The sequence below is a fragment of the Aptenodytes patagonicus genome, chromosome 13 (genome assembly GCF_965638725.1).
Source record: "Aptenodytes patagonicus chromosome 13, bAptPat1.pri.cur, whole genome shotgun sequence".
NCBI classification, from domain to species: domain Eukaryota; kingdom Metazoa; phylum Chordata; class Aves; order Sphenisciformes; family Spheniscidae; genus Aptenodytes; species Aptenodytes patagonicus.
The window spans coordinates 10177642-10205626 of NC_134961.1; the positions used below are offsets into that span (position 1 = coordinate 10177642).

The following is a 27985-nucleotide window of genomic DNA, read 5'->3' on the forward strand; positions in this document are numbered from 1 at the left end:
TCTGAAACCAGAAAATGCTTTATTGGAAAGGTACAAAAAAACCAGTCACTGCAGCTAAATTTACAGCAATAAATTACGTTGTGGCTGTCAAGAGAAAGTAATGGACACATACACAGGGCTATCCGCCTTACAAACAGGAATCCACATTGCTTGGTATATCAATAATTTATTTTATAATAAAAAAGCAGCACAAAAATAAATATTGAAATGAAATTACTGAGTAACCACAGAGGATAGAATGAGCTTGTGATAAAAAACAACTTAAAACAGAAGACTTCTATCATTAAAAAAATGAAAGCAAGTATCCACCATCTACGGAAACACCCCAGCAGACTGAAATACAGACGAAGGAAAACAAATCCACTTTACAAAAGTTTTTTGTTTTTGTTTTGTTTTTTTTTTAAATAAAAACAATCATGACAATGAAGTTTAAATGATTCGAGAGAGAAAAAAAAATGCCACCTTCTCCTCCTCCCCGGGTCTGAGCCGTCCAGTAGCCTGACCGCTTCGCACTCCTGTGGCATCATGCCCAGCCCTGCCACAGCTCACCTCCGCACCGCCTCACCCGCCAGCACCTCGTCCCCTCCCCGGCTGTCCCCAGAGCTGCGGTGTCACCCAGGTCTCTAAGCTTGCGCTTTGCGGTCTCCTCCGGCAGACGGTAGAGTTGGGCAAGAGCAGAGACGCTGACTTGCTTCAAAGGGATCTGGAGCTGCCCTGGAGGGAAAGGTTCCCCACTCCCAATAGAGAGCACAGCAAACACATCTACAAGAACAGAGATGTCCCTCCCGGTCCCTGCCCAACGCTTTCATCTTCTCCTGCCTCCCACCCAGCCCGCGGTTCCCTCGTCACACTGCGGATGGGGAGCAACCAAAGAAAGGCCAGGCCCAGGGGAGAGGATCCCAGCACTCAAATCCAGAGCCCCTGCTCCTCAGTGGGGCCGGGGGGGACAAATTAAGAGGGGCAGAGAAGGGAGCCCCGGCATCCAAACTACTGCAAAGAGACAAGCAAGAGGTACAGCTGCAGGGGAGCGCTGCTGAGCTGCCCGGGGAACTCTGCAGGCAGCAGCCAGCTCCCCACACAGCGCTTGCCCTGGGTGTCAGGCTTGCAAGTGCAGGACGGAGAGAAAAACAAAACAAAACAAAACAACAACAGAAACAAACCAAACCCCAGAGGAATGCAATGCGACAACCCCAAGCTGGAGGGCCCTCCAGGGCGGAGGGTGGAGGAGCTGGGTCTCCAACGCGGTCAACAGCTTTCGGGTCATTCCTCCCTCCACATTACCTTGCAATTCTGAACCCTCTGTGGAAGTTTAGCCAGGACATTTCATTCCCCTCCAGGTCACCACCCAGGGAGCCCTGGACTGGCAATTTCTTTTAATAAAGATTTACAGTATCAAACTTGGAAAAAAAATTATTTTTTTTTTACGAAAAATCTGTACGATAAAATGTATATAATTATATATTTATATATATATTTCTCTCTCTTTAAATATTTCCACGTGGTCCTTATGGATATCCAATATGGATTACCTACCATGGCTATGGTATCAACAGCTTTAACAACACCCAGGCCTCTTGTTCTTTATCGAGTGACCAGAGATTTAAGTGCCTACCAGCACTAAACTAGCAATCACTTGGACAAGCCTTTGGCACCCTTCCAAGAACTGGAAAAAAAGGAATACTTGGCCGCAAGGGAAGTGCCACATAAAGATATGTTTCTCAACTCATTCCAACAGCAAGAAGACCCCACGGAACAAAGTTTGACCTCCGTCCCCCTCGGTGCAACTGGTCTGATTTCCCCAGTGGTGGGGTCAAGGGCAGCCAGAGGGTGTTCTATCTAGCCAGGAATGTTATGGAGCTCTGGAGCTGTTTTAAAGACTGGAAGCATTTGGGCATTTTCAAGTCAACTGGCCTTTTTCATTAAAGTTTTCATTTAAAGCCCCAACAGTGCCAGGAGTCTCCATTTTGCCTGTTTTTGGAGGCACCTGTAAGGTCTGGGAAAGTTTCCAATGTCTGTGAGCTGGAGAACATGAGAGGACCAGGAAATGACAGTAACATCTTTCTCTTCCTCAGCTTCTGCTGTGGGAGTCAATAACTGGTACTGATACACAGGACATCGATCTGCCTGTTTGGAGATAGGGAGGGAGTGGAGGAGAAATGAGGTAACGCTAAGTGTCATCCAAACTCTACGTGTTGGAAAAATCACTTGAAGGAAACTCCCTGCTCCCCTCCATAACACGTGGATCTGGCAGGGGTAACGAGCCTTCAGGAAGCATTTCACTTACACCCTTTCTGGCTCAGTAAGGTCACGGATGTCGATGTTGAGGACTGAATGAGAACCAAGTCTGAGGTTTCTCTTTTCATTAACCTATTTCACAAAGGACCCTCCTGGGATATCCAGAGACTCCGATGACAAGGTGAGAAAAAAAAAAAGAAAGAAAAAGCAAGCTAACAACTTCTTCCAAAGACAAGTAGGGCTTCACTAAATTTCTACAAACTTACTGCCATTCAAGGCAAGACAAAGCCTCAAACAACAAATTATACTGTGTGTCAGATGCCAGTTCACTGCCCCCTTTGCAACAACAGTAGCACTTGATTATTCTCTTTCAGTCCAAAACACTCGTGAATTCTCTGTGATCTTTGTTTTCCATTCTGGAGCCCAAATCCTCTAAGCTCTTCTCCTCATCTTAAACTTCAGCAATCTCATTCTCTTCTCACCTGCATGACAACAGGCATCGTCCATTCCACAAGTCTCTGACCTGCCCTGCAAAACTCACAGTCCCTTTTCTTTCCTACTTCAAAAAGAAAAAACAACAACAAAACACACAAACACCAACATAGCTATTTTTTTTTTTTTTTTTTTTTTATACAGTGACCTGGAAACATTCATCTTTTCAGCACTGCTGCGCAACAGCAGAAATCTCTCCTTTTGGCTTCCCACCTCCTGCCCATTGCTGAGCCAGAAATCCCTCTCCCAAACCACTGCTCAAAGCCATACGAACGACTTCTCGATCCCAACTCTTCCGTCTCCTACACACACACCGATATTCCATCCTGCCCTCCATGTGTCTCTCGGGATAATTCACCCATTCCCAAGAGAAAGTGTCAAGTTTCAGGGTCACATTCACACAGGTTGTCTGAACACTGAGGGTTGTTCACTGTACTCTTTGGATCCCAACTTCAGCGCCTAACATGCTATGGAGAGGAAAAGACTCTTCCAGCTCCCATCCGACCTCCCCATAAGCCCTTCTCTGGTCAAAGACTGGTGAGCCCAGCTCTCCGGCTGGGATGTTCATTGCTAACCTACCAATGCTTCTGTCAAAGAGGAGGCTCTATAACTTCTCTCCTCCCGTCTGAACGCTATTGCCCTCTAGTTACACTTCAGTGCTTTAAAAACGTCTTTCCGAAATACTCTGCACAAACCCCTTCTCATAGTGCTGATCCCAGCAGAACTGTCCCACCTTCTCGCAGCCAGTTCTGCCTCCACCTGGTAATACTCGCAGCATTTTTCTTCCTCGCCTCCCCTTCTCCTCCCCATCACACAGCTCTTCACAGCATTTACTGTGCTTCCTTCCCTTAAGCTTCAGGGAATCCAGAAAAAAAAAGCCGCTACTTCAAGACTGCGGATCATTTGGAAGAAATAAACTGCATAAATATACCCAATTCACAGACACACCTTAGGGAAGGAGCTATCGGGAAGCTTGGGCTTGGAATAAAGGAGGCTGCAATGTAGTTTTTATAGGCCACACAGGTAATGGGGCATATTAAAATATGTAAAATACATATTTTTCCATATTTTAACAGCATGGATTGAAAACAAAAGGTTATTTCTAATGGGTGTGGTCAGACCCAAGCATTAGTCTCCATCATCCTCCCACTCCCATCCACTCATAGCAGGATGAAGTCTAATCCAAAAAGCCTATATCCCTGCCCTCATAATATCAGATGGAAGTGGGGAAGGTAGGGGAGACCCTTCTTACAGGGAGTAGGATGCCACTAAAGGAAACTCTTTTTTCCATACATTCATCTCACATGATGATTTCTATGGTCCACCTGTTTCCTGGCTCTTGAGCATCATTCAACGAAGACTCCGGAGACTCCTCAGATATCTTCTCCCAGCTGGAAAGCTGCCCACAGCTGAGAAGGGTTTGGGGAGGCAGGGGGAAAGGAGGAAGCAGATCTTGCAACTTGTACTGCATACAGAGCTCAAATCCTGGACACGAGAGGTTGATGGAGCCACCGAGTCCAGATAGAAGCAGCCAGTTAAGTTCCCTTTGTAGGTTTGGGGGTTTTTTTTTTTCTTTTTTTTTTTTCCTCTACTTTTTGCACTTTTGGAAGAGAATTGTTAAAATGCCAATTCTTGACGTGACCAAGGACTCCGGAACAATGCATAAGAGCCTTTTCCCCTCCCCTCTGAAAGGCTGCTAGTTGCCCCCCCCGAGGGCACTAGGATGCTGCTGAAAACGGCACAGAACTGGATGAGATTTCGGCTGATTTCACAATGGTGATGACACTGGTGGTGGCAACTTTGGTCGGGGTAATAGGCCCTCGCGCCACAGTACGAGCAAAGGTCTGGAGTGCTTCGTACTTGGAGCGCAAGGCGTCCAGCTCTAGCTTCATGCTGCTGTTTTCTCTGGCCAGCTTCTCCACCTCTTGCTGCAGCTCAACCCGCTGCCTCTCTAGCTCCTCTTTCTGAGTCACGCGCTTGATGCGGCAGCTGGCAGCGTAGCCCCGGTTCTTCAGCGTGCGCCTCCGCTGCTTCAGACGGATGACCTCCTCTTTGGTGAGACCCCTCAGGTGCTGGTTCAGCTCCCGTACGGACATTGACACAAGTTCATCATCACTCAGCACTGGGGCATTCTCTCCTGACTCCTCCTTTACCTGCAAATACCAACAGCACAAGGTAGCAGCAACCCTTACGTGAACAGCTGTTCTGGACAGCGAAAAAGAGCCAGGCCACCCCTCAGCAATGTGACACCTGGAAAACACCCCCGAAGCACTGTAGAGAGCACATGCTCCACTAAAACATCTGGGTAAAACATGGCAGAGATCTGAGCACTGCTGTTGTCTGGGTTTGGGTAACCCTCTTAAGCCAGAGAAAGCAGTGAGCCTTACATACCCAGTATGAACTGAACAGCAAGATTTTTAAGGAGATAAATGTAAAGCAGACTGAAGCCCTTTGTGTTCCTTTGTCAGGACCCAGAATTCATACTGAATGCTAAAGATGACACCTTTTCCCAGCATTATGCTGGGACACCAGTGAAACATCTCAAAAGCAGAATAGCCACTTGTATGCAGGGTTTAATTCAGCATTTTGTGGCTTTTCGTTGAAGACTGCTCATCCAAGTAGTGAACAAAACCAACCCTGCTTGGCTTCAAGGACCACAGCCTCATTTGGTTTCCCTGGTGCACAGGCCAGACTCCGAAGTTACATGAGAAAGACACCAAGGCCTTGTGCCTTTTTCTCAAGCAGGTTTGCTGCCACAGTTATTTTCAGAATCACAGAATCATTTAGGTTGGAAAAGACCTTTAAGATCATCGAGTCCAGAACCTTTAAGACATCATCCTTTTGTCTCTTCAGAGACTGCAGGACATCTGGAATGAAGAGCTAAGACACTGGAAAGAAACTGCAACAACGTATGCACAACCCCACGCGCAGAACACCGCCAAGCCGGTATGTCCGAGACATTTACTGTCTCACGGATCTGAGAGACACCAGCTGAACATGTCCCTTCCCCAGTGCCTCCCAGTCCTGAGAGTAGAAGTACTTCATTGACAGGCCTGGGAGCACTGGTTTCAGGATGCTGCCCCTACCTGCTATAGTCAAAAGTCTCTTGGATAGCAACTGGGACACTCTAGCCTCCATGCCGTCCCAGAGACTTCAGACTTCCTTCTGGGTATCGCCGGTATTCTTCTACCCTAACCTTTCCTGTAGATAGTGGGAAACTGTATAGGCACCCATTTGTAGAAGTTTCTCAAAATGAAAAAGAACAGTCACGTACGACCGACATCACACGGAGCATGGTTCTGCGACAGCCTCCCCTGCCACCCAGCATCGCCCACTCAGCCTTCTTCCCTACCTTTAATGCCTTGTTCGGTTTGGGATTAGTCGTCATAACCTGAGCACAGTCTTCCGGACAGAACCGCTCAGAAATTGCAACTGGAAAAACAAAACAAGATTTGCAGGTTACAGTAGTCTCAGAGATGAAGGTAGGAAGATACCCAACACACAGTCCAAATCCCCAACTCGACCGCCATTAAAAGAAATAACCACACAGTTGTTTAAAACACTGGGATGGATTCAGAGATCAGTTTACCCCATTCAGATACAAGAAAGAGAAATTTGTGTTGATAAGTGCATTGCTTTTTTAACGCTAAAGATCTCATATTTTGCTATTAACTATGCTAAGATTAAGCAATGAAGACAGGGCAGGGAGGGGGGGAAGGACACCAGCTCCCGTCTGTAAACAAGTTAGGCTAACCACCATACACCACCTTGCAATATGCCGCCCCTTCTCAAAGGGAGTGCAGAGTGCGGCCTCCCAGGCCCAGTCACTCGCTCACCTCCCTCCAGAGGAATCCCAGACACTCAGAATGGCCTATTAGGAACTGAATTAAGAGTTACCTCCGCTCATAAAAGGCACTGAAAAGCCACAAGACAACAACTCCCTTCATTCTTATTTTGATTATTATTAACCCGGCTCAAAATTGAATCAGCAACCCAGAAAGAAGCTGCCTGGTTTGTAAGCTGCTTTCAGTGCCGTCCCCACCCAAAGGAGACGCTACCAGAAAACCCAAACAACAGAAACAAAAGCCCCCCGATAACAAAGCAAGGCAGGAGTTCACCTCTCCCAACGCACCAAGACTGTTGCTTCCCAATCCTCTCGGCCTCAGGCTGAGAGCTGACCTGCCTGATATTTCTAGTGATGTGGAGGCATGTCCACCGACAGAGAGACCATCCCCTGCCGAGATGCTGCCCTTCACTCTCACCTTAGCCGGCGACTACACCCCTTCGATCAGCGCCTTGCAGAAAATCCACCTGCCCGCACCTCCACCCAAAACCTTCACACCGCGGTGACGGCAGCACGGTGGTCCATCAGGTACCTACCGCGAGAGAGGCGACCGCAGCCGTGCCACCATCACAGTCTCTGCCTATCGCTCCCCCAGCGGGGAGGGTGCGAGGTGCCGGCCCCCCCCGATGCACGGCGGCGGGCGGCTTCGAGGGTTGCACACCCAGTGGCACCGCAGAGCGCGCAGCCTGTCTGGCGGGAGTCCTCTCTCTCTCTCTCACCCCCCCTCTCCAGCCCAGCCCAAACCCTCCCCATTTCCACGTCTGCATCGTGTCACACATCCTAATCATTCATGAAAAATCCAGCCAAAGCATCCCAAGCATGATTCCCTTCTGATAGTTGCCATGGTGACCTTGGGAAAGTAGCCAACCCGGAGACAGTCGCCATGGAAACAGAGAAGCCCAAAAGCAATAATGACTTCAGGTCATGTCTGTGCAAAGACATCACGAGGTCGTCGGAGAGTAAACAAACTCATTCATATCTGCAAACAGGGGGTGGCGGGATTTGGGGGGGCACAAAGGTGGGGTGCAGGGAGCAGCAGGAGCCGTGAGGGTGAAGGTGCTGGCTCAGCCCGCGCTGCTGTCACTTGAATTTTATCAGTCAAGACACCTCACTGTCACATGACTTACATAAAAATCAAGATGAAGAGCATGGGGGGCGGAAAAAAAAAAAAATCCTGTAAGTGCAAAGCTGTGAGATACTATCCTAGATATTAGGGAGTGTATTTAGGCGCCTCCTCTATTTTTAAGCCTGAGACGGCACAGCACTCCATGTCTGGAGGAGGGACAAGGACAGCCACACAGCACACAAGCCAAGATGCTCCGTGATGAATGGACCACTTACAGCAACTGGTGTGCGCTACGTTTTCTAGAGCATCACCGAGTCCTTCCCTCCTCTCCTCCGGCACCGAACCCCACCCCGGGCACACCTCCAGCAGCCCCTGCCTCACCGGGACCACAGGAGCAGGCTAGGCATGGGGCAGGAGAGCAAGTCCCAGCTCCCAGCAGCTGCCTCTGAGGGACGGGGATGCGCCTGACCTCTGGCTGCTGCCACACTGCGTGTTTTGCACAAGGGCCGACTGCAGGCAGGCAGGCGGGCAGGATCTCCTGCGAGCACAGGCACCTCTTCAGACCCCAGCACTGCCCTCTCGCCGTCCATCGCTTCCCCTCCGCGCCGGGCGTTTGCCGCCCACCCCTACCTCCAGGCCGGAGGCGCAGACGTAGGCGCTAGCACGGAGGAGGAAGGAAAAAGCTCCACGTCTCAGCCAAACGGTCCCAGCAAGTTCAGGAGAGCAGAAGCGCTGCCAGTGCGTAAAGGAAACGGCCGGCAGCCCCCTCCCTGCAGACGCACAGCGCCGCGGGCCGCGCAGGCAGTTGGTGCCATAGTTATGCAGTGAGTCACCAGCTGTTTACAGAGTTTGAGAGCTCACATTCCCACAGCATCAGAAACTCTTCCTTCCCTCGGCATCCCCCCCCCCCCCCGCCCCTCGCCGCCCCCATCCCTACAAGGAAAGGGGCACGCTGCCGTCCCACCCCACTGGCGGCACTCCGTGCTGCTAAAACCGGAAAAGGAAAGTCAAAAAGGAGGGGGAGGACGACGACAGACCCGTCACACCCACCGATTACACAAAAACCCTTTTGATCCTCACCCAGCGCGCCTTCAAAGCGCTTTCTACACCAGCCGATGGAAAAACTGAACAGGGCCGCTTGGCTGCGTGGAGATGGAAAGAAATGTAAAATATCATGGAAAACAAGAGCCGAGGGGTGAGGTTGCCTCTGGTGGGGGTCAGCGTGCGGGCTCACCTGCCATCCCGAGCAACGCTCCAGCTCCCCGTGACGAAACCCCTTCTGGTCACCTGTTGCTCCACGTCGCCAAAGCAACATCTCCTTACCCTGCACATTCCTCGGCGGATGGCACAGATGCCTTTGCGCTCAGTACAGGGTCTTGTGCTGCACGCCCGTCTCCCCCTGCACACCAAAGCACCCTGAATGGGCCGGCATCCCTCCGAGATAGGCTGGGATCCATCCTATTGCACCAGGGGCGATGTGCCAGAGGCGCTGTTGGCACAGAGATGAGCAAGGAGGTTCAGGGCACCATCAGAAATCGCAACGCTGGGCCCTCTTCAAACAAGGGTGGGAGATGGGGCTCTGCCCCAACCCTAAGGGCAGGATTTGGTAGCTCAAGTAGAAACACTCAAACAGGCTCAAGTCTCGCACTCAGACACGAGTGCCAGGGTGAGTCTTATCTCTGCACTAGGTGAACCCACAGGTGTGGTCCGGGCTCCACTTGAAACTGATACAACAACACTTGCAACCCTCACCAACAGTCCTCCAGGGCCTCGGGCTCCGTCTCCATCTCCCCACCTACAAAATCCTTCCCATCAGGACTATTTGGGACTATTCAGCTACCAACAACAAGCAACTACAATTGGCATGGCATCTCCCACAGTTAGAAGACAAAACCCCATGACAGAATCGTAAGCCATCCTGCAAACATGTCATATCCAGCAGCGTCCCCTAAACATGCCGCACAGGGGTCTTCTGGGACCCTGCCTGCGATTTGATTACTAGCACCCTTTTAGTCTTTACCCTATTCCTGCCCTTCTTTTCTTAATTGCGTTTGCTGCATCACATCTAAAATTAGGAGCTCAGCTTTTTGGAACAAGGACCGCATTACATCTCTATTCTGTAAGCTGTACGACACACTTTGAACACTACATAAATAAGGCAGCGAGTAGTAATACACCAACTGTAAGGGGCAAAGGCTCTTCCAGCGCAGCTCCATGCTTGTATTTAAAGCAAGTGTTTTGATTGCGGGTTACATAAAGAGCCCTTGTAATCCTGCAATAAAGTTACCCATTGACAGCCTTGCCAATGCCCTCTCCCTCTCTCAGACGATTCCTATGCCCCTTGCAACATCCTCCCAAAAACCTGGAGGTCTCCGGCTGACGTCCCAAGCCTGATTGTCTCAGCTTGGACCATCTAGAGATCCCCAGCTCCTTCGCTTTTAAAGGGGAAGACAGCAGAAAGCCTGACTCAGGCAGAGGTAGGACAGAGCTTTCCATACAAGGCTTGCAATTAAGAAAGAAAACACGCCAGAATGAGATTTCAGACTTTCCACGCTACAGGGCTTTCAAAGCGCATTACGCATTAAGGAATTACTATAAAGTCATTGCCGACACCCGACAAGTGCGGATGAACTCGAATTTTAAAACTCTTTCTACACTGAAAGACAAACCCTGGCCAGAACATGAGTGCCTGGCAGACAGCCCTGCTGGTGTTTAGCTTCCATCCTCAGACACATACAGCAAACTGAAAACATGCAACCCTCACCTTCAGCCAGGCCAGCGATGACTTCCAGAGGGCAGAAAAACAGCATAAGGTTCAACCAGCGATGGGGATCTCTGCCATCGCGTCTCAATTCAGCACCGACAGTTACGCAGGGAATGCTCTACTCATTCCCAAACGCAGTGATTTAACTCCCAGGCAGCCGTTTTAGTAAAGTTACCCAAATTTCTCATTTATCCGCAAGTTATTCCCAGCTCCAGAGCGCTAGCCAAACAGATGTGCCCACCAAGGATAACATGAGAGCTGACAGGTGAAGAGAACTACAGATGCTTAAATCTTCCTTGCCGTGCCTCTGCCACTCAGAGGCACGACACGGATTGCCAGCACATTGCAGCATGGTAGGCAGAGCACCATCCCTCTCCCCATCATTCAAAGAGCCATTCTCCTGCTCTGACAATCTTCACACATCCTGTAAGGCAGACTGACACTTGTCACTCATTTGTAATGAGAGCGGGGAGGGACGGGCTGATGGTATGAATCAGAGAGTAGAAGCATATGCGAGGCAATATATTTGACAAGAAGAGAGAGAAGACACAAGGAGGGGGTGAGTCACTGTTTACTGTTCTAGAGGAGCTCCACACAGCCCTCGCCCAGCTGGCCAGCTTTCCATTTCCCTTATGGATCGGAACCAGCATCCACCAGCAAGGAGGAGATTCAGAAACCTTCAGAGCACATTTGAGAGCTGCCAGGACACGGCTCTCTGAGGCACTCTCTGGGGAAGCCTGGACACGGATCAGACAGTCTTCAATGGTTTGGTAAACAACCTAGTCAGATGCTGCAGAGAGCCTGTGGTTAGGAGCAGAGGGTACAGAGTACCAGGAGGGTACGCTTGTGTGTCACCTCAGAAAATTCATGGAGGAGGTGGCTGAAGGGGAAAGGTATGTGGCAGACAGCCCCGGTACCGACAAGCATACAGCACTTTTTCCATCACGTGCTTATAAAACGCAGTGACAGAGCTACACTAGAATTACACCTCAGCATCACTAGTCCAGAGATGCATCTCACCCAGACAGCCAAGCTGAACCACCAAGCAACAACGTGCTTAGACACACAGACAGATCCTGGGGCAGAGCTGGGATTCCTGACTTCACTGCTCCTGACCCCACATGCCAGCCACCGAGTCAGACGTCTTCATCGACTGCTAATAATGGAACATAATGGCATCGCTACTCAGGGTCCTGCAATATTGCAAAGCAGCGGGATTCGCTACACAACCTGTCCCTCCGCTCGGGAGCTTAGCAGCAGCGTAATTGCTCTCATTACTGCCTTTTCCCCCCCCTCAGTTCTCGTGTTGATGGTCAGAGCGCTGCATCGCTTTGTGCTTGCTTCATGCTTGGAAGACTCTCTGCCCGAGTTTGAAGATAGCCTGAAACAATAGCTCAGACAGAAGTGGAAACTGCCTGTTCATCCCTACAGGGTGCTGAGCCTGAAACTTCCTTATAATTGAAAGTGCTAGCGCAGCTCAAGTATTTCACAGCTGGATGTTTACAAAGATGATCAGTGAGCAAGCTTATCCCACAAACCCTGACTGCCGCGGGGGCCAGCGCTCCCAGCTGTCCTTTCTTTGCTTCCCAAACATCTCACACAGCTAGAGATTTTCAATACCAAGTTCTGCAGCATATTCCACGCCATTAATCATCTTCCAATGTTAATGGAAATAAGAGTGTATCAAGCTGATCTGTATTTTTCCCTTTCAGGAGGCACACAGCGGTACTGAACTCCTTGCCGCAACAGATTGCCGAGATTGGCGACGGCGCAGAAATGAGGTAAAACATGACAAAGCATGCTGCCCTTGACAGGCAAGCAAAAAAAAAAAAAAAAAACAGCTAACAAATTTCTGCCTCTGGTTCAGAAACACTTGTGAGTACAAGCCTGGCATAATACAGCCAGGGACATCTAACACAGCTCAGGTGCAAAGCCCTGACAAGCTCAGAGCCCGCAGAAGCGGGCAGGGTGTCCTGACAGTGAGAGTCACCGCATGCCCCAATCTTGCGGCAATCGCCCCGTTGCTGCCGGACCACCATCCAGCACCTCCGCCGGGTACGAGCAGAGTTAACTCCGCTGCCGCGCAGCCCTGCATGCTGCCATTGGGCAACCGCGGCATCCATCACCTCTAGGAAGTGACTGCAGGAGGAAGGCTTCTCCGCAGGCAGCACCGCGTACACACGGAAGGAGAGGGGAAAAGCGGAGGAACGCGCACCCGTTTCATCAGTGAGAAAAATCACAAGGTAAATTCATTTGCTGCTAAAACCCTGACAGTACCATGGCACAACGTGCCGGGCTAGGGCGCAGGGCTGCGCTTCTCAACGTACAGGGCTTATAAAGACTGAAAGTGCAAGAAAAAGGCGTGAAGCTTTCCGGGGAAACACTTTCCTCTTACCGGCTCCCCCCGCCTCCGCAGTCCCAGCTCAGCTTTAGGACTACACTGGCGAAGGAGGGGGTGGCCAGGCGAAAGCGAAAATGGAGGCCTTTCCCTTTTCTGTAACAACTTTGCCCAAAGGGGGCTCGTTCCTAATTTGAGACCTCATGGCCTGCTTTTGGCAGAATCTGTAAAATAAATCCTCCGCGGAGCAGCCCACGAGGGAGGGGAGCGGGCTCTCAGCCTGAGGAAGAAGAGGAGGAAGGAGGTCTTTCTCAAACAGACCCTGACACACAGTGAGAGTTTGGAGATCTCAGTTCCCCTCGCTCGTGGCCTGGATGTTTCCCCAGCTCATGCCGCTGCCTTCACCGGGAGCTCGTTAGAGGTTCCCCCACCCACCCCGTTTCTGACTAAATCCCCAAACCGACCGGCACCCACCAGACAGTCACGCGGCACCGCCCGCTCCCAGAAAGTCACCGTCCCCTTTCCTCCCACCAGCATGTCCCCGGCAGGCCACGGAGCACCCCGTTTTCAGGGCTTCCCCCCTGCACACACATCCCTCCCCACAGGCTCCGGGACCAGCCCCAACACACCACGCGCTTCTCCCTCTCTCAACCCAAAAAGCAGCCGTGCTCGGGGGAGATAAGCCCCCCCTCCCCTTCCCGCCGCAGCCCCGACCCCCCCCAGCCCATCCGACGGGGAGCGAGCAGCCCGGCCGGCGTTTCCCACCGGCGGCTGCTCCCGCCCGATAACGCGGGGCGGAGAGCGGCTCACCGAGGCCGCCACCACGCCTGGCCGCCACCGCACGCCGCTGCCACGCTGCCCGTCACCGGCTGCGCCCCGGCTCTCTCCGTACTACAAAAGCAGCTATTTTTAGACGGCGGAGCGCGCGGCGTCACAACAGGTTTCCTCACATGTATTTTAAGAACCATTCAAAGGCAGAGGCAGGCTGCGCGCTCATCCTTGGGGGGAAAAAATAAAAATAATAACAAAGAGAGCGGAACGCGTCACCCAGGCGCAAACCCGCCGTCCCCTCCCGAGGGGTCCCCAAGCCCCGCGTCCCCAGGGGCGCGGGGGGAGCCGCCGGCCCCGTCCCGCCGGCGACTGAGCAAGGCTGGCCCCGCGCTGGGTTTGAGGCGGCGGGGAAGGTGCGACCGCCGGTCCCCGGCGCCCGCCGAGCCCCCGCCCCAGCTCCCCGGGCGCTTCGGGGCGGCCGGGCCGAGCGGCCGCCCGGCAGGCGAGGGCAGCGCTCCCCCAACGCGGGGCGGCCGCCCCCTCACCGCCGCCGCCGCCGCCCCGCCGGGGCCCACGTGCGCGCCGCCCGGCCCGGCCCGGTGCGAGGGGCGGCGGCACCACGTGCCCGGCGCGGTGGTGACTCAGCACTTTTACCTCAGCCGCCCCGCCCGCCCGGACCCGCCCGGACCCAACCGGACCGAGCCGGACCGGACCGAGCCGCCCGCCCGCCCCCGCCAATCGGCGGCAGCGCGCGGCCGGCCGCCCCCCCCCCCCTCAGCTCCAGCTCCAGCTCCAGCTCCAGCTCCGACACCGGCCCCCCCGCCCCCGCCCCGCCGCGCCCGGGCGGCTCCTCACCTGCGTGCCGGCGGGAGCGCGCGCGCGCGCCCGGGGCGGGGGCGGCGGCGGGGGGCGGCGGCGGCGGGGGGCGGCGGGGGCGGCGGCGGGGGCGCTGCGCGGCTCCCTCCCTCCCTGCCAGCGAGTCCCGCGGACAACAACAAGCGCGGGGCGGCCCCCTCCCCCCCGCCGCGCCGCCGACCAACCAGCGCCCCCGCCGCTTCCGGCATGGCGCGTCACGCCGCGCGTCACCCCTCCCGGCCCCGCCCCGACGGCGACGCGTCACCCCCCTCGGCCACGCCCGCGCGGTTCATTCATGGGGAAGGGCGCGGGGAGGGGGGCGGGGCGTAGCCGCCGCCGTCACGTAGCCGTTCCCCCCGCCTCCCCCCGCGGCGCGCAGCGCCGAGCACCGCGCCCCGGCCGCCCCCTCCCCGTCGCCGGGCTCTCCCCGGCTCCGTGCGGGCCCCTCTCCGAAAGCTCCCGCTTGCCCGGAGCAGCCCCGATGGAGGGGGGCGCGGCGTGGCCGTGGGGTTTTGCACCCCCACGGGTGGGTGGGTTTGCAGTGGGCCGGGGCAGGCGGCGGCGGCGGGGGAGCGTGTCCTGGACACCATGAGGCTCTCGGGAGTGATCGGAGGCTATTTTGGTCCCCGGGTTCCATGAGGCGGCTGCTGGCAGGGCTTGCCCTCTTCCACCGGGCACCGGACCAGCCTTCGCCCCCGCGCTGCTGGGTCCCAGAGCCCCCCGAGCGCTGCTGGAGGGCCAGATCCTGCCCCAAGGGCCAGATCCTGAACCCAACCCTTGCTCTTTGCTTGTGCGATTGCAAGAGCTACTAACAGCACCCTGGCCCCAATGGCATGAGAGGCGTTTCGGACCCCAAGAGCATCCAACAATGATGAAAAAAACTGCCTCAAAAAACTGTAATAGCATGGCTGGTTGATCAAACCCGACTGCCTCCATCGAAACTGGGCTCCCTTTGCTTTTTTGTGTTCGTAACTATATTAGAAAGTCTGTGTCAGCCCCGTGCAATTTGTGCTTCCCAGCCTCGGGGCCAAATATCCTCGCTGGAGCAGATCTAAGGGCCATAGTTGAGGCTTTGAGTAAGATCCCATCTTTTGCTGCTCCCTGTGCACAACACGAGCTGCAAAACACGGGGAGCCCCATGTCTGGCACAGCCCCACGGGTCCATGCGGCCGGAGCGAGCCCTGGCTGAAGCGGGGTTTGGGCAGGCGCACCTCCCTGCTGTTAAGGAACCCCTAGTTTTAATTGGAACTGAGCTAATGAGGTTGGTTAAACCTCCCAGGCGGTGGCATGAAGCTGCCGCCTGGTGTGACTGCAACAGTGTTGGCCTTCACCTCTCCCAGATTTGCAGACTCGGGTTGAAAACCTGCCCCAGGTGCTGGGACGGGGTGAGCTCAGGGTTGGAGCGCAGATTTCAGCCATCCCTGTGGTCCCCGCTGATGCCTCTGAGGTTTGTCTCCAGATCTCCTTTATGTCCTGGGGGGGTTCTGGTGGCTCAGAGAGATGAGACAAGCAAGGAGAGGGGTGCTGGTGGTGGGAGCCTTGGGGCCACCGACGTCCCGAGCACGGCCACCCACCCCCATGCCCTCTCCAGGCCGTAATAACCAGGAGTGGCCAGAGCTGTCCTGCATCATCCGAGGCTTCTCCCTGAGACATCCATGAGATGGTGGTCCCCGACGGCAGGAGGGATGGGCTGGCTGCATCCTGGGTGGGGGGTCTCACGCTTCATGGTGACAGCCCCACGCATGGGGCACACCAGAACTGAGGTATTTTCCCCTGTCTCTGCAACAACATGGGTTTGATGGATCACATACGGCATAGGGGGGTCGTGTCGCCTGAAATTCTGTTTCAGAGTGAATCGTCCTGTTCATAACAGCTCTTACTTTTGTTTTCATTCCCTGGGGAAAGCAACTCTGCTCCAAAGGTCTGTTGTCCTTTGCTGCTGACCTTTAGACTGCAGTGGCCTTCGATAGTAAACAACGAGCAGCTCTCCAGTCCCAAGAGTGGGAAAGCCTGGGCAGAGAGTGTGCAATTATATACACTCGTTAACCAGATGAACAGGAGTGCATGGGAGAAAGGACGTCTGGTGAAAACCTGGATGGAAAAAGGGCTTTGTTTTGGGAAGTGTGGGGTTTTGTGGGTCTAGCCCACCCGCTGTGTGCTCAAAACACGTCCGGCATCACGATTCCCTGAAGCCACGGTGCAGGATTCAGCACAGGCACCTCTTTCACGCCGCTTTGAGTAAAGTGCTCTCACCCTGAAAGGAGGGTAGAGGCATTAATAGTCTGGGTTTTGAGACCCTGCGTGCATCCAGGCCGGGGAAAATCTAAAAAATCACTAATCTCCCATATTCTCCACCTCGGGGCTTTCGAGCAGCATTGAGTGTAGATACATATATTTAAAAAACCCCAAAAAACAAAAAGCACACGAACGAGAGGAGCGAGCTGCTGAGAAGTCGCCGGAGAGGCGTGTGTGGAGGCGCTGCTACTAGAGAGGAGCGGTAGGAGCCGGGCGTCTTGTAGGGTTTTTACGGCGGAGCAGGCAGAGCTGCAGCGGCTGGGAGCCCTGCCTGCCGCCTGCCTGCTGCCTGCTGCCCGCCTGCTGCCCGCCCGCCGCCCGCCGCCCGCCGCCTGCCCGCCCGCAGCCACAATGTCAAGAGGACACACGTGTATGCAAGCGCCTGGCATGGCCGGAGCGGGGCCCAGGCAGGCCGGGCAGGGGGGTCCCGGGCGGCGATGCCTCCCCGTGCGGGGCTGGGGACAACCTCCCCCCCCCCCCCCCCAGTGCCACCGCTGCAGGGTGACATCGCGGGGCGGCTTGGCATGAGCATGGGTGCATGGGCTGGTGGCATGCCGAGGTCCCCGGGGTTCGCGTGCCGGGCACGACGGTGCTCGCCGGCCGCGGCGGGTGGGTGCTGCCGCCCCCTGTGCCACCCACGCGTGGGGAAGCGACCGGCGATTGCATAAGGCTGAGGTGCTGCGTGGGGCAGGCGCTGCTGCTCAGGGGTGGCTTCGGAGCCGTGCCCCGGCCGGTTGAGCCATTTTGATTCCGGAGCTGGGGGGAGGGCTGCCGGGGAATAAAATCTGCTTTTTGGGGGAGAGCCGTTTTGCTGAGCTTTTGCAGATTGCAGGGCGGAGGTGAGCAGGGTCTGAGTGCCTATGGCTTGGGCAGGAGATGGCGAAAGAAAGTTGTGTCTCTTATCTAAGGTGCTGAGATTGCTTACTGCACTCAGCAGGAGCGTGGGGGTCTCCTTCGCTTACAGTCCGGGAGATGTTTGCCTGAGAGATTGTTAAAATCAGATTTTATCAGTGGGAGGCAAAGACTGACGGCATATTCCCTGCCATCCCTCACCCAGCCCTCCCCGGGGCTAAAAGCTCTGACTCAGGGCTTTGGGCACTGACAGAGAATGTTCAGGAGCGGAGCGGAGGATGCTCGGAGCAGAGGATGCTGTTCCCAGCACCACGGCTCTGCTCCGATGGGCAGAGGGAGCTCGGTTTTGCTTGCAGCTTCCAGAAACGCTGCAGTCCATAAATTCAGACCTGGGAAAAACTCCTTGAGGGGCTGCTCTGCCACCCCCCAAGAGCAGGTGGGGTTCAGGCAGATGGCTCTTTGTCCCTTGGGGCTGCCGGAGAGTCGTGTGGCAGCGTCTCTCTGCACTCCAGCAGGGTCACGACCACCCGACCCTGGCAAAGCCATCCTTTGCCAAGTTTGCTGCATGCATCTTAGCTGAGGGCACAGACATGGTGCAAGGTGCCGAGGCAGGCAGACTCTGTCTGAACCGTGGGTGCTGGGAGCGGGGAAGCCGTCCTTGAGGCTCAGGCGAGCTCTCCCTCTCTGACTCCTTCACACCTGCCTCCATCTCCCCCTCACTCCAGTGCCAGGACGATGAAGTCGTACCAGAAGCTGACGACAGCGGTGCTGCAGCCAGCAGCGTGCCGGGTGGAGGAGGAAGGGGCCGCTCAGATGTCCGCTGGCCGCGGGAAGCTGGCCCCGTGGTGCGTGGGCAGTGGACTGCTGGTGGCCGCCGTGCTGCTGAGTGCCATCACCGTCTGGGTGCTGCGGCAAGTATCGGAGGGCTGGCCCGGACCCACGCTGCCCCCGAAATGTCTCCTGGTACCCGAAAGCCACCGCTTTGACTGCTACCCTGAGCGGCACGTGGTGGTGACCCAGGAGCTCTGCGAAAGCCGGGGATGCTGCTTCATCGAGAGCCCCCCGCCGGCGGGGGGCAAGCGGGGGGTGCCCTGGTGCTTCTACCCCCCCGACTTCCCCAGCTACACCCTGGATAGCCTCAACCAGACAGCGCTGGGCATGGTGGGGCTGCTGGTGCGGAGGGAGAAGGCCTATTACCCCCGGGACATCGAGATGCTGAGGCTGGACGTGGAGTTTGAGACAGACACACGGCTACACATCAAGGTGAGCTCCCCGCTGGCTGCCCTCCGGAGCTCATGACTGTGCTCCTGCACCCCTGCGCCCTCCATCCCACAGGTGACCGTCCCCTGCTCAGACTGAGTCTGGAAGCTCCCGTGCTCCAGGCATGGCTGTATGTAGCCTCAATGAGCATCTCCAACACTTTGCCCTCTTGCTTTGCTGGTCTTAAAGTGCGTTTTCTCCCTTTTGCAGATAACGGATGCGGCCAACCCGCGGTACGAGGTTCCCCTCGAGGTTCCCCGGGCGATGAAGAGAGCAGAAAACCCCATCTACAGCCTGGACTTCTCCCGGGACCCCTTTGGGGTGCTGCTGCGGCGCAGGGCGACGGGGACAGTGCTGTAAGAACCCCCCTCCTCCGCATCCCACAGCGGGTGGGGGAAAGCTCATCCCACCCTAGGCAGGCTCCAGCATGCCTTCCCGGAGTTTTTTCCTTAGGGAAAACCACACTGCGGGATCTCCAGCCAATAATTACTCTTCGTCTTCATCTTTCCAGCAGTGCTCACGTGGGGATGCGGCAGCACGTGGCTTCCCAACCCCATGGGCTGGCCAGATGCTTGCTGTGGCCGTGGCAGGGCTGGGTGGGATCAGCACCTCTCCAAAAACCTCCCAGTGCCCTAATTCCTCGCCAGGTCCTACAGCAGCCAAACATTGTGCAGGTCCCCAGCATGTCACCAATAAGGGACCTGGTGGCTCAGGGAAAGGGCCACTGAAGGGTTGTGGCTTTGCCTGTTTCACCCTGCTTTTGGGTTTCCCTGGCTGTCCAAGCTATAGGGACACCCACAGCTCCAGGCTTTTTGTGGAAAAGGACTGCGGGTGACTTTGCTGCACTGCTCTCAGTCACCTCCATGCCTTTGCCCACACTAAGCCGTTGGTGAGCACCAACAGCTGGTCGATGTATGGCCAGGGTGTTTCGAGATCCCATCCTTTCCTCCTCCTTCCCATTTGTTGGTGCCTGTGGTCCGTACTTTACTTGGGAGCTGCTTATCAGTGACAACAGGCTGAGAAGCCCCACTGCCGCATCGCCTCGGTGGTTAATAATAACCTGGGTGGAAACTTCTGGTGTCAAAGGCAAGGTTGCACCACGCTGGGTCAGGCTGTTTCAGGCTCGGGCTGTGCCTCACGTCCAGCCAGACCTGAATTTGCCACCTGGGCCAAGGTGTTGGAGCTGGATGCAGGGTGGGACATAGGCTGCCGTGCTGGCCCTTGGGGTGCTTCAAGAGGGAAGGGGTCAATTGTTGCTGGGCAAATGGATCCAGATGGATCCCAGCATCCCCTCTTGACTCTTTCTCTCCCTCGGTGTCACCCTGGCAGGCTCAACACCACTGTGGCCCCCTTGATCTTCGCTGACCAGTTTCTCCAGATAGCCACATCACTCCCGTCCAGGTTCCTCTACGGGCTGGGGGAGCACCGTGGCACCCTCCTACACAGCCTGGACTGGAGCACCCTCACACTGTGGGCACGCGACGTCTCTCCCACGGTACCATCTCCCCCTCCCTGCGGGGGTGCAGGGGGCAAGGATGGGGGTACCGCTCTCCAGTGCATTGGACAAGCCCTGGGAAAACATGGCAGGGGGGTGGGCAGCAGCACTAGGACAGGCAGGGGGTGGTATAGGCCGACGGGCAGATATGTGCCGGGGAGGATTTCAGAGCAATTGCAAAACGCTCTTGGCACTCCAAGGGCCCCCGGTGTTTTCCGTTCCACCCTGCCACTCGTGCAACAGGTTGCGGTGAGGCAGGAGGTTTCCCCCTCGCCCAGCCCAGCTTGGTAGCAGCCCCCAAGCTGTGAGGAAGAAGCAGCCTCCCATGGCCTTCAGCACCAGCTCTGAAACCACCCTCATCCCTCTCCTTTGTCCTCCATGGGGGATGACAGATGCCTGGTTAGGTGCTGGCAGCAGATGCAACTCGGGGCCATTTATTCGCCCCTGGTGACGTGGGGCTCTCCTGCTTTGCCCGGGAGTTGCTCTCTCACCTGGCACCTCCTCTTTGCAGGAATCATTCAACCTCTACGGCGCTCACCCCTTTTACCTGCTGATGGAGGAGGGCGGAGATGCTCATGGGGTTTTCCTCCTCAACAGCAACGCGATGGGTAGGTGTCCCAGGGGACTCCGGCTGGCTTGTCCCTGGAGGATGACCCGGCAGGTGGGGACAGATGGGAGCTGCCGGAGTGGCCGGTTCGGGAACTTGGGGCGAGAGGAAGCCGTAAACGGGAAAGATGTGGTTTGATGGCTCCGTTATTGAGCGTAGCCATCTGTTTCCTGGCTACGGTGAGGCTCTTTAGCAACTGCCGAGCAGTTTAACCACACACCCAGCTGCCGAGTTGCCGTCGGAAAAGCAAGTACCTCGTGTGCGGGTCCGTGCCCGTTCCCCCTCCGCCCAAAACGGCCTTGCCACTAGGCCCGGCGGCGTGGTGCGGCTGGGGCGCAGCCAGGGATGCCGTCTGCCGCCCGCGCTCTTCCCAGCTGTGCTCCGCCGGCTGCGGCCGTGGGATCCGCCCATGTGTGCCAGCTGATAACACAGCAGCTCCCGCGGGCTCCTGCTGTGTCGTGGATGGCACCGGCGACCACCCATCCCTGCCAGCAGCCGCCACTTGCAGCCAGCTGGGCTGATGCTGCGCACACCGGGGCTCTCGTAGCTCCAGCTGCGCTCGGCTTTATTGCAGCGATGCTCCTGCGGAGGAGCTCGTGGGAGATGCAACCACCTGAGCTGAGGTTTGAGGGCTTGTTCATGTGAAAAGCTCTTCCCAGGCCACATGCTTGCTCATACAAGCAGCTCACCATTCACTTAGGAGGGGATTTGGGGGGAGGATGTGAAAGAAAACCCTGCCTGCGCTTGGTCTTTAAGTGGAAGTGGGGAGAACGGCACAGCTTTGGGCTTAAAGAGCAAATTTTTAAGATAGTGAGCTTTCTTGCCGCGTAAACCAGCGATCTCCCTGGGCTGCGATGATTTAAGCCTCCAGACACCCATTTAGCATCTGCTGAGCGCAAGGCAGGGGTTTTTCTGTTCCCCTGCTGGAGGCTCAGCGCTGCCTGTGGTGCTGCCTGGTCCCTGCCACGGCGGTCGGGGTCTGGGGGTTGCTCCCCAGTTCTCACTGGCTTTTTCTCTTCCCCCTCCTGCAAAGAGGTGGCCCTGCAGCCCGCTCCGGGCCTGACCTGGAGGACCATCGGGGGGGTGCTGGATTTTTACATCTTCCTGGGGCCCGATCCCAACATGGTCATCCAGCAGTACCAGCAGGTGATAGGTAAGTGCCTGCACCCTGACGTGGCCATCTGCGGGCACCTTCCCCGCACCCCCGTCCCTGTCTCACCCCAGCTTCACCACTGTCCCCAGCCCTCCCAGCTGGGGAGGGGTCAGCGGTCTCCAGCCGTCCCATCCCCAGCCCTCACAGCATGTCAGGGGTCAGCGGCCACCTCCTTTCCCCCTTCTCCCCCTCCCATCCTTTTGAGATGCTGCTGTCATCTCGGGACACCCTGTCCGTGCTCCTGCTCTCTTGCTGCAGGTTTTCCGGCCATGCCGCCCCTCTGGGCGCTTGGTTTCCACCTCTGCCGCTGGGGCTACGGATCCAGCAATGAGACCTGGCAGACCGTCAGAGCCATGAGGAACTACCAGATTCCCCAGGTAACCGCCCAGACCTGTGGAGGGGGGGTCTGGACTCTGTCACCCATCCCTGAGCCTCTGTTCTGCAGGATGCACAGTGGAATGACATTGATTACATGGACGGGTACCGGGACTTCACCTTCGATCCCCAGAAGTTTGCCTCCCTCCCCTCGCTGGTGGAAGACCTCCACAAACATGGGCAGCACTACGTTATAATCTTGGTACTCCCCTTCCTCTCCCCCTGTGCTGTCTTTGCTGCAGAGCTGGGATGCAAGGCAGAGGTGTAAGGGGTGCTCGCGGTCCCAGCTGATCATCCCTAGCCCCGGGGATTTTTGTCTGAGGTCGGTCCCCAGTGCTGGGCAGGCAGCTGTAAACTGCCACTGGAAATCCCCCTGATGCAGGGACCGCGGAGACACAGGCCAGGTTCTCATGCTGTGCTCCTGTCTGCTGCAGGAGTACAAGGATACGCCTGTCCTCCATGGGCAAAAGAATGGAGGAACTGTGGGTCAGGCTGTTTAACTCATGGGTGCTTGGCTCGGGTGCCCCCACATCCCCACGTGAGCTGGGATCTCATGACCCAGCTATGATCTCCCTTCTTCCCTCCACGAGGAAAGGGGGTGTGGGTTCTGCTTGCTGGGGGCAGTGGGGACCAGGGGGTCCTGGGGAGGGAAAGGTCAGGTTCCCTCCCTGTTGAACTCCCTGTTGTAGCCCAAGCCCGGCCGTGACCTGACGTTTCTTGCATAAGCACAAGATTTCTTGTATTTGTGTCCCCCGCTCCCCAAAACGCCCTAACGGGTCCTGGGGACTTGCAGAAGTGGCATTTTAGAAAACATGCCTGGAAGTGTTGAAGCAAGTTTCTGTTCCCCTTGGGGGAAACAGCTGCCATGTGTGGGCTGTGGCTGACCCCGTCTGGGTTGTCTTCTCTGAATCACACCGGCCTGGGCAGGGGGAAGGGGCCACGGTCTGCCGGGAAAGGCGCTAACCCTCTGCTCCGTCCCCAGGATCCCGGCATTAGCAGCACCAACCCTCATGGCTCCTACTGGCCTTTCGATGAAGGCTTGAAACGGGGCTTGTTCCTAAACACCACTCAAGGACAGCCGCTCATCGGGCAGGTGAGGAGCTCCGGGGGGAAATCCCAGCCCAGCGGGGTTGTGCAATAGCAGGGTTGGGATTTCATCCCTCATGCTAGAGGGAAAGCCAAGCGGCCGAGGGATCTCTCTGGGATGATTGCCAGAGTCTGGCTCAGCCCTCAGCCTCACATGTCACCTCCTGGCATGTCCACCGGCCCCAGGAGCCAGCTCCTGCCCCGGCAGAGGCACCAGTGGAAGTCATATGAGCTTAACGGGGTTGGTGGTGCCGCTCGAGGCCGGTCATCTGATTTCTCTCCCTTCCCATTTCTGGGGTGAGGGGAGGTTGTCCACGATGGACACGTGCCTTCGGATCTGCTCCGCAGCGGTTCTCTCCCAGTTTTCCCCCCCCTTTCCCAGCCATTTGCTCCCATCAGCTCTCCCTCGCCATCTGCAAGGAAGGGACTTTTAACGTAGCCTGAAAACATGGGGAAAAATTAATCAGCCAGAATTCCTGGAGTGAGGCAAAGCATGGAGAAATCATGTCTCTTCCCTGATGTGCCCTGGCCTGGGTGGTGTCAGGGCTTGTGCAAGTGGAGGCAGAGCAGCTGCTCCGTAAGCCACTGCTGCCTGCCTGGCCCTGTGCCCCTCGCCCAGCTGCGGGGGTGTCCCCCGCATCCCGAGGCTCCTGGGTACCACGGATGCAGGAGGGCTGCTGCGTGTGCAGCATCCAGGACTTGAAGCAGTCGGCTCAGGGATGCCTTCTGGTTTATTGCCCATTTCAGCCCCCGGTCCTTTGACATGCTCACAGCCCCCTGGCACCCTGTTCGCCACAGCAGCCCGCCATGAGCTGCCTGCCCGCTGAACCCGCGGTTTTGTGGTCTCCCCGCAGGTCTGGCCCGGCTTCACTGCCTTCGCAGACTTCTCCAACCCGGACACACACCAGTGGTGGCTGGAGAACCTGCAGCACTTCCATGCCCATGTGCCCTTCGATGGTCTCTGGATCGTAAGTCCCTCCTTGCCCTCGGGTCACTCCTTGCTGGCGGCTTGGCTCTTGCCGGTCCAGCAGGATTGTCTCTCCCTCAAATGCAGCTTTTCCAGGTCTATCCACTAATCGCCAAAACCTCCCCCTTGAAAATGCTCCACAATTTTCTTTGGTTAGGACATGAATGAGCCATCCAACTTCATGGATGGGTCTGAAGACGGCTGCCCCCCCGGAGAGCTTGACAGCCCACCGTACACCCCAGGTAAGGAGGGAGATCAAATACAAGGCTGGGCTGGTAGGTACCGCATGCTTTTTTGAGGTTGCTGGCAGCTGAATGCTATAGGAGAAAACCATTTTTAAGAGACATTGTGCCTCTGTTTTGCACCCTGAACATCTCCATCCCTACCTGTGTGTGCTGGTATCCATGCCCAAGCCTTGCACACTTGTCAGGACCATGTCAGGGTGCAGGATGGGACCATCTGTGTGAGCTTTCGGCGCTGGGTTGGCAGCAATGGCTGGCTTCTGTGTACAGGAGGGCTGGCCCAGCGCCAGCAAGCGTAGCAAGCGTGGGGGGGTCTGCATCCCCAGCACCCCCCCGCCCCCACCTCATGCCAACGGGGGCTCTCCCTCCTGGCAGCTGTGCTGGGTGATTCCCTCTCTGCAAAGACCGTGTGTGCCTCGGCGAAGCAGAAAGCCTCCGTGCACTACAACCTCCACAACCTCTACGGGCTGATGGAAGCCAAAGCCACGGCAAGGTACCCAAGCATCCCGCTTCCCGCCGGCCTGGGGATGAGATGGGACAAAATCCTGCTGCTCAGGGCTGTGTGGGAAAAGGACAAGGATTTGAGCGCCCGACCCAAAGGGGAGATGCTCTGGCTGCTCACGGCCTCCATGATGGGAATAACCCACCAGAGGAGGGGAGCCAGCGCTGCTCCGGGAGGGGTGGGTGGATGAGGCCAGTCATGGCACTGAGCCTTCCCCGTACCACTCGGGCCGACCCTCCGGCACTGCAGGGCTGTGGTGGGGCCGGACCTCTCCCTCCACTTCTGAGGGATAAGGTGAACTCCTGGTGGGTTGCTCTCACCTCCTGCCCCTGGCTCTCCACGTTGTCTTCCAGCGCATTGATCCAGATCCGGGGGAAGCGCCCCTTCGTCATCTCCCGCTCCACCTTCCCCAGCCAGGGCCGGTACTCGGGGCACTGGCTGGGCGACAATCGGAGCCAGTGGAAGGACATGTATTACTCCATCTCAGGTGGGTGGGGTGGGCTGCACACAGACACCCCCTATCAGCACCCCCAGCTCCATCGAGCTTTCTGCTTGTTTGGAGAGATCTCCAAAACTCCCTGCGCCCTGCTGACCGTCCCTGCCCTCAGGGCTGCTGAGCTTCAGCCTCTTTGGCATCCCGCTGGTCGGGGCGGACATCTGTGGCTTCTCCGGCAGCACCTCGGAGGAGCTGTGCACCCGCTGGATGCAGCTCGGCGCCTTCTACCCCTTCGCCCGCAACCACAACACCCAGAACGAGAAGGTCGAGGGCAGCGTGCCCGGTGGGAGGCATCCCAGGGGTGGGATGCGGGATATAGGATGCGGGAAGGGGGATGCAGGATGGAGGATGTGGGTATGCAGGATGGGGGATGGGGGATGCGGGATGGGGAATGTGGAATGCAGGAGGGCAGGGGCAGTGAGGATGCCTGGTGGGGATGGGGCGGCTGCTGACTCCCGGCATCTCCCCCAGGCCCAGGACCCGACGGTGTTCAGCCCCGCGGCGAGGACAGCCATGAAGAACGTGCTGCTGACCCGCTACTCCCTCCTGCCCTTCCTCTACACCCTGTTCCACCGTGCCCACCTGCAAGGGGACACCGTCGCCCGGCCCTTGTTCTTTGAGTAAGAGCATCCCTGCCGGGAGCTGGGGAGATGCTTAGGCTGGATCACAGAGAAGCGGCCGATCCGAGCAGCGTCTCCGTCCCACCGCAGGTTCCCCTGGGATGTGGCCACCTTGGGGCTGGACAGGCAGTTCCTGTGGGGCCGGAGCCTGCTGGTGACGCCAGTGCTGGAGCCCGGGGTGGAGTCGGTCACGGGCTACGTCCCCCGAGGCGTGTGGTATGACTTCTACACGGTGAGGAGCACCGCGGCACTCAGCTGTGGGCTGGATGGTCCTCACTCAACCGTCTTGGGGCTGTGGGTGGGAAGCCGTGGCTGAGCCCAGCAAGCCCCGATGGAGGAACGGGTGGGGATGGCTGCTCCCTGGCCCCCCGCCCGAGCCCCCCGCCATGTCCCCAACCCCCTCACACCCGTGTCTCCCACCGCCTGCCCAGGGCTCCTCAGTGAACAGCAGCGGGGAGATGCTGAAGATGTCAGCTCCCCTTGAGCACCTCAACCTGCATGTCCGGGAGGGTGCCATCCTGCCCACCCAGGTGAGCACCCACCCGTCACCTCTCCGGGGGCTATCCACAGTGTGTGTGTCCCCACCAGCACCTCAGCTCCCAGAGCCCCGTCCCGGGTGCTCGCAGCCCTACAGCACCCATGTCTTTGAACCCCAGAAACCGGGGACCACCAGCGAGGCGACCCGAGGGAACCCCTTGCGCCTCATCGTGGCCTTGTCCTCGAGTGCCACCGCCTGGGGGGACCTCTTCTGGGACGACGGCGAGAGCCTGGACACCTTCGAGCGGGGCAGCTACTCCTACCTGGTGTTCAACGTCACACAGGTGGGATGCGGTGGGGAGGGCAGGGATGGGGGGTCCCATGGCACCTGGCCACCTTGAGCTCATGCTGTCCCCTCCTGCAGAACATCTTCACCTCCACTGTCCTCCACACCAGCACCGAGGCCACTGAGGTCACCATTGGCACACTGAGCATCTTTGGGGTGCGGGAACCACCCAGCAAGGTCCTCCTAAATGGCCAGGAGAAGCCCTTCTCCTACCTGGACAACCAGGTACAGCCCCATCTCAGGGTGCCCTGTCCTGGGGGTCCCCATCCTGGGGGTCTCCATCCCTCCTCCCCCAGCCCTTGTCACAGGGTTGGTGGCCGAGGAGGTGGGTGAGGACTCCGGGGTTGCTCTCCCGCCATGTCGGGGTTCAGGGGGAGTGGAGCTCAGCCAAGCTGGGTGGGGAAAAGGATGCTCTGCATCCCCCCCCCGCCGAGGCTGTACCCCAAAATGTCTCCTCTCCTCCCGCAGGTTCTCACCGTGAGTGACCTTGGCCTCAGCCTCAGCCAGGGTTTCTCCCTGCAGTGGCTGTGAGCAGGAGGCCATGGGGTCACCCCCACTTTGCCGAGACCACCCGTCCAGGAGATGCTCGATGCTCTGGCCCTTGAGGCCAGGATGCTGCCATGGAGGAGGCGGTGGGGACTGTCACCTGCTGCCGTGCGGCCCCCCTCCAGCACGGCTGGGGATGGGGGGCGTGGGGCGGGGGCTTGGCCACCGGGTCCCGGGTGGGCGATGTGGGTCGAGGTGTGGGCGCCCGTGGTCCCTGCTGCAATAAAGGCACATGGAGAGCTTGTCCTGGGAGCGTGACGTGGGGACAGGGGTGGTGGCATGGGGGGGATGAGGGGTGGGG

General features: G+C 57.2%; 2 protein-coding genes across 12 annotated transcripts; one reads left to right on the forward strand and one right to left on the reverse strand.

The window, feature by feature from the left end:
* On the reverse strand, positions 1-14403 carry MAFK (MAF bZIP transcription factor K). 6 transcript variants are annotated; one of them, XM_076351370.1, is made up of 3 exons: positions 14366-14403; positions 6080-6159; positions 1-4880 (listed from the first exon to the last, which is right to left on the reverse strand). In XM_076351370.1, exons 2-3 carry the CDS (start codon positions 6113-6115, stop codon positions 4446-4448), a joined length of 471 nt encoding a protein of 156 aa, XP_076207485.1. In that variant the 5' UTR covers positions 6116-6159; positions 14366-14403; the 3' UTR covers positions 1-4445. The 6 variants fall into 6 exon arrangements, with proteins under 6 accessions (XP_076207485.1, XP_076207487.1, XP_076207490.1 ...); XM_076351372.1 differs by lacking the exon at positions 14366-14403 and adding an exon at positions 13550-13570; XM_076351375.1 differs by lacking the exon at positions 14366-14403 and adding an exon at positions 10402-10417.
* Positions 12586-27926, forward strand: LOC143166719 (lysosomal alpha-glucosidase-like). 6 transcript variants are annotated; one of them, XM_076351369.1, is made up of 20 exons: positions 17012-17067; positions 18238-18775; positions 18983-19128; positions 20102-20267; positions 20779-20875; positions 21908-22027; positions 22286-22404; positions 22473-22604; positions 23385-23495; positions 24343-24456; positions 24613-24697; positions 25073-25190; positions 25553-25686; positions 25808-25959; positions 26167-26315; positions 26406-26547; positions 26747-26845; positions 26972-27136; positions 27217-27363; positions 27607-27926. In XM_076351369.1, exons 1-20 carry the CDS (start codon positions 17012-17014, stop codon positions 27667-27669), a joined length of 2853 nt encoding a protein of 950 aa, XP_076207484.1. In that variant the 3' UTR covers positions 27670-27926. The 6 variants fall into 6 exon arrangements, with proteins under 6 accessions (XP_076207481.1, XP_076207480.1, XP_076207484.1 ...); XM_076351366.1 differs by lacking the exon at positions 17012-17067 and adding an exon at positions 12586-12644 and having other exon boundaries at positions 26747-27136; XM_076351365.1 differs by having other exon boundaries at positions 16992-17030; positions 26747-27136.
* The last annotated feature ends 59 nt before the right edge of the window (positions 27927-27985 follow it).